This window comes from Rhinatrema bivittatum, chromosome 1 (assembly GCF_901001135.1).
Source record: "Rhinatrema bivittatum chromosome 1, aRhiBiv1.1, whole genome shotgun sequence".
NCBI lineage: Eukaryota > Metazoa > Chordata > Amphibia > Gymnophiona > Rhinatrematidae > Rhinatrema > Rhinatrema bivittatum.
In genome coordinates, this window is record NC_042615.1 from 677,289,642 (window position 1) to 677,294,590 (window position 4,949).

Sequence of the window (4,949 nt, forward strand, 5' to 3'; positions counted from 1 at the left end):
CCAGTAATCTTTATTTTGGACACTATCATGGAATATAGACTGGTTTGTTTTGGCAGAGATTGCCCACAGTGGAACTCTACTATTGTGTACTTCTCTCCCAGGGATATACAGATCTGCAAAACACCCTTAGCACTCTGGGCCCTGGAAGGAAACTCCCCCCTCCCAATAAAGAACTCACGCTTGGGAAGGAAAAGAGACTGTGTCCAACTAACCAGTGTTCCTGACCCAGAGAGACAATATACATTTTTTATGGCCCCATCGGAGCACTGCCCGTTCCTGCAGGTGGGGGGTTACAGAACTATTGTTCTTCCCCCACTGGGAGTCCTGGAACTCAGATGGGTAAAAGCAATCCATGGAGCAAATGAGAGAACACTTCCTATGTGCCCCTGGGTGCCAGTTCAAAGATCCATCCTGCCCAGGGGTTACAATCGTAAGAAAAAAGTAGGTTGTTAAAGCTCTCAAAGGTCCACAAAAGGAGAGGTCCCCATTAAAATGAGAAATGTCCTGCAGAAAGAACCAGAAGATAAGTTGTGGGCAAAAAAGTGCAAAAAGTCAGTACATATTTTACACAAGAATAAAAAAAAATAAATTACAAGACTACAAATAATTAAAGTACAAACAAACATCACGTAAGTTTTATATCAATACTGCAAAGCTGAACAGTCAAGCAGGTTTTCATTCTCTCAATTTCTTCTTCAGAATTTTCACCTTGCAGAAGTTTCAAGAAATGAAATCTTATATGAACAAAAGCGCTATTGCAAGTCCACATTTTGCCCAAAAATAAACTGATTCTTAGCTTTAAAAAGATTAATTATTTCCACTGGAGTCAGGAAATTTTAGCTCGACTTATTGACAAAAGCCTTTTAATAGTAAATTGGTTCTATGAAAACCAATCTATGGACAAACCCTTTTTTCTTACGTTACAAACTACGACGGCTTCCCTCCCGAGAGGTCTCGTGATTGCTGGGAGCCGGGGGTCCTTGAGGACTTTTGGGAGAGGTAGTTTCTAGTTGTTTTCCCTGGTTGGACCGTTTTATTTTTAGCATTCTCCAAAAATATGATTAGGGTGAATTAAATTGAAAATAATATAAATAATATTGTAGCTGAATTCCTATCTAGAACTTCTACTCTAGAAGGATGCCGCTCTGCCGCTGCCTGGTTGGCAGAATGCGCAGCGTGAGTCAGGCAGCGGCACGGGGTGCCCGGGAAGGGGTCCTGGCGAGGTGTGCTTAGCGCGGTGCATTGTGGGTGCTCGCTCTCTTTCGGCTCGGTGCTGTGAGGCGGGCAGGATGGGTGAGTGCTTGCTCGCGAGCGAGCCGCTTCCCACACAGGGGCGGAAACGCCGCGACTGCTGGCGGTAGTCTGGAGACCGGAGCGGGCGCGTGCTGAAGGGGGTCCCGAAAGGGCGGTTGGCAGCTGCAGCGTGGCGGCGATCGAGCGCCGCGTGGATGGAAACGGGAGTCGGAGGGAGGAAGTGATCGGACCTGTTGGGCCCACGCCGTCACTAATAGTAACACCGAAACTATTCATAAGAGCTCGGCCATGACCTTTTCGGCTTCCGATCGGTCCTGAATCGGGATCCGTATTTATTTCGCTTTTCCCAGTAGTACATGTTGTAAATGATCTCAGATAACCGCTTTCAGGGGATTTAGGGTTCCATGATCGTTCCCATCCCTTGGATTTGGTGCCGGTTTGCGCCTCCTCCTGTGTCTAGAAATATAGAAACGATGGCAGAAAATGACTATAGGCCTATCTGTCCATCCAAGTTATTTAGCTTACAATCCCTATCATTCTCTCTAGAGATGCCCTGTGCTTATACTATGCTGTTTTTGTCTCCAGTACCTGCAGAGGGAGGTCGTTCACTGCATCCATTACCCTTTCTGTAAAGAAATATTTCCTTAGATTACGCCTGAATCTAACCTCTTATTACCCCACTCCTATGACCCTTCATTCTGTAGCTCCTTTCTGTTGAAGGAGACCCACCCCCTAAGGCATTTGGAAAACTGGGCCAGTTCTGCTTTGTTGTATTCTTGGGGTCTCTTATGGAAAGATTTATTGCCCTAGTGTCTTGTCTATCCTCTGTTACAGAATTGACTGTAATGGTCTAACAGAAGAGAGCCCAAGCTTCTGTGATCTGAAACCTGTTTTTTTTTCCTTTTGCCATTGCTTAGTTTTGCAGACCTGATATGGAACATTTGCAAGGAAACAATTTCTTACATTACTATTTCTATTTTAGGTAAGTGTCGTGGTCTTCGTACAGCGAGAAAACTTCGTAACCACCGTCGTGAGCAGAAATGGCATGACAAGCAGTACAAGAAAGCTCACTTGGGTACTGCCCTGAAGGCCAATCCTTTTGGAGGTGCTTCCCATGCCAAGGGAATTGTCTTGGAAAAAGTGTAAGTGCAGGAAATGACTTTTATGATATGCAGAGACAGTATTTGGTACTGTCTAAAATTTTAATTTCAGGTAGTAGGGTGTATGTGCAAGATATAGAAACATGAATAAAATCATATTTACATGGCTGAAATATAAAAGTTTGAATCTGAATACTTAAATACATTACACATTTTTGGAAGTGTAGAACTCTAGTAGTTATTGCTCTCGGAGAAAATACAAGTCTTAGGTTGTGACAATTTTTAAAGGTCCAGAAATACAGATGCTACAGTACATGAACTTTTGAGACCTTGCACATGCCTCGCTTACCCATTGAAGAGTTGTGTATTTCTAACAGCCTTTTTTTTTGTTGTTGATCATTTTGAAGGGTATTGCACCACACAGAATACATTTTAGAAATCACACAACTGTTTTTTGAAGCCATGAGGTTTGTGGGTCTTTTCTCAAAACTGTGCTTAGTCCATATTAAGTAAGAGGCTCTGTTGGGCAACAGTCTATAGACTGCATCTTCAAAAGAATATAAACTGGTTGGTGTCGGTCCAGAGGGTGGCTATTAAATTGATCAGTAGTTTTGTTCTAAAGCTTATGGGGACAAATTTAAAGATCTAAATATGTATAATCTAGAGGAAAACTGCGAGGGGGGGGATATGACAGACATTTTAATACCGCCATGTTTTCATGCACAGAAGGAGGGGGCCTCTTTCAAAGAAAATGATCTAAAAGAGGGGTCGTGGGATAAGGGTGAAAAGGGATAGACAGTAATCTAAGGAAATATTTCTTTATAGAGAGGGTAGTGGATGCATGGAACAGTCTCTATGGAGGTGGTGGAGATGAGGATAGATTTGAATTCAAGAAAGCATGTGATAAACATAGGATCTCTGAGGGAGTGGTAGTAATTATAAAGCTGAATAGTTGGTGTGGATAGGCTGGCTAAATAGGCCACATGGTCTTTCTGCCATCATGTTTCTATAAGGTGGATAAATATTAATGTGTCAACTAAATTACTTTAAAACTGGTCATTAATGGACTATTTTGCTTCTTAATTTGTAAAAGTCTAGGTTTATTCATCCAGGAAAGCAGCTAATCCTTCATTTTATGTTTTACTGGTGCTGCGTTGCATAAAGTGTTCAAATAGGAAACCTAACTTCTCCCTCCTCCCCAGTTTAGGCCTGTTCAAGTGAAAAAAACCCAAACACTTTCTTGCAGAATTCACTGTCATAGAACCTTGTAAAGGTTCACTCTTTTTATTTAGTACGTTTGATCATAGCTTGAAAGCCATTGGTGCCTACAAATAATTTACTGTTTATTGTAGTGGTGTGGAGGCTAAACAGCCCAACTCTGCCATCAGGAAGTGTGTTCGAGTGCAGCTGATCAAGAATGGCAAGAAAATTACAGCTTTTGTTCCCAATGATGGTTGCTTGAACTTCATTGAGGTAAATTTTAAGAAACTGACTCAGAATGTTGCTACTTTCAGATAACATTATAGCTGCATTAATTGAATCTTCTAGAATAATTTGGTATCATGGTTTGACATAGAAGCAACAAAATGTTCCACCATAAGCTCTGTAAACTTAAAATATGTATTTCTTTGAAAAATACAAACTATGGCTGACTTGGTGGCCGAGTGCATGCTGCCATGCAGAAGGCCCTTGGTTTGATTCTGGCTCAGGTGTTCTGCTCCCCTGGTTAACTGGGGATGAAGAGTGATTGTCATTCTGTAGGGACAAGACCTAGGGTCAATAATTGCATGAGATGGTCTCTGCAGTGACTGCACTAAGAAAGTTGGGAGGGGATATACAATGGGGAAAATCCCTGGATAGTTGCAAACAGGCTCAGTCCTGATTCCAACTGAACAGGAAACTGCTGGATTGAAAAATAATTCAAATGTTTGCACTCAGAAGCAGCCTATATTTGTCACTTTTTTTTTGTCAGATCAAAAAGGGGAGAGTTTTCAGAGGAGAAAAGCATTTGAAAGCTTTTAAGATTTGGGGAGCATTTCTTCAAATATTTGTTTAATTTCTCTGTCATTTTAGGAAAATGATGAAGTTCTGGTGGCTGGTTTTGGTCGTGCCGGTCATGCTGTTGGTGATATTCCTGGTGTCCGATTCAAGGTTGTAAAAGTAGCCAATGTTTCCCTGTTAGCCTTGTATAAAGGCAAGAAGGAGAGACCAAGATCATAAACGCTGAACAGAATGTTAATAAAATTCTTCCTTTGACTATTTGTGTGCATTTCTTTTGTAAAAGAATGCTGTAAGTATAATGTCCAGTCTCTGACTTTTTTTAAAATTGACAATTGTTACCAGCAATCATAATGGCAGACACTAGCATTTTTGCCACCCCTCAAAATTTAAAATGGCCTGCCTTTTGTTTGTGATTTCTAGGCTATATGTGTAGGTTTCATAGCTCCATCCATGTTGTGAAACACTTTGAATTTAGTCACTCTTAAGAACATAAGAATTGCCATACCTGGGTCAAATTGAGGGTCCATCAAGTCTAGCCTCATGTTTTTAACAGTGGCCAATCCAGGTCACAAGGAGCTGGCAGGATCCTAAGTA

At 41.5% G+C, this 4,949-nt stretch overlaps 1 protein-coding gene across 1 annotated transcript; it reads left to right on the plus strand.

Moving 5' to 3' along the window:
• The first annotated feature begins 1,144 nt into the window (after positions 1-1,144).
• Positions 1,145-4,613, plus strand: RPS23 (ribosomal protein S23). The gene is made up of 4 exons (XM_029573912.1): positions 1,145-1,293; positions 2,237-2,396; positions 3,707-3,827; positions 4,428-4,613. The coding sequence occupies exons 1-4, from the start codon at positions 1,290-1,292 to the stop codon at positions 4,572-4,574; spliced, it is 432 nt and encodes a 143-aa protein (XP_029429772.1). The 5' UTR covers positions 1,145-1,289; the 3' UTR covers positions 4,575-4,613.
• The last annotated feature ends 336 nt before the right edge of the window (positions 4,614-4,949 follow it).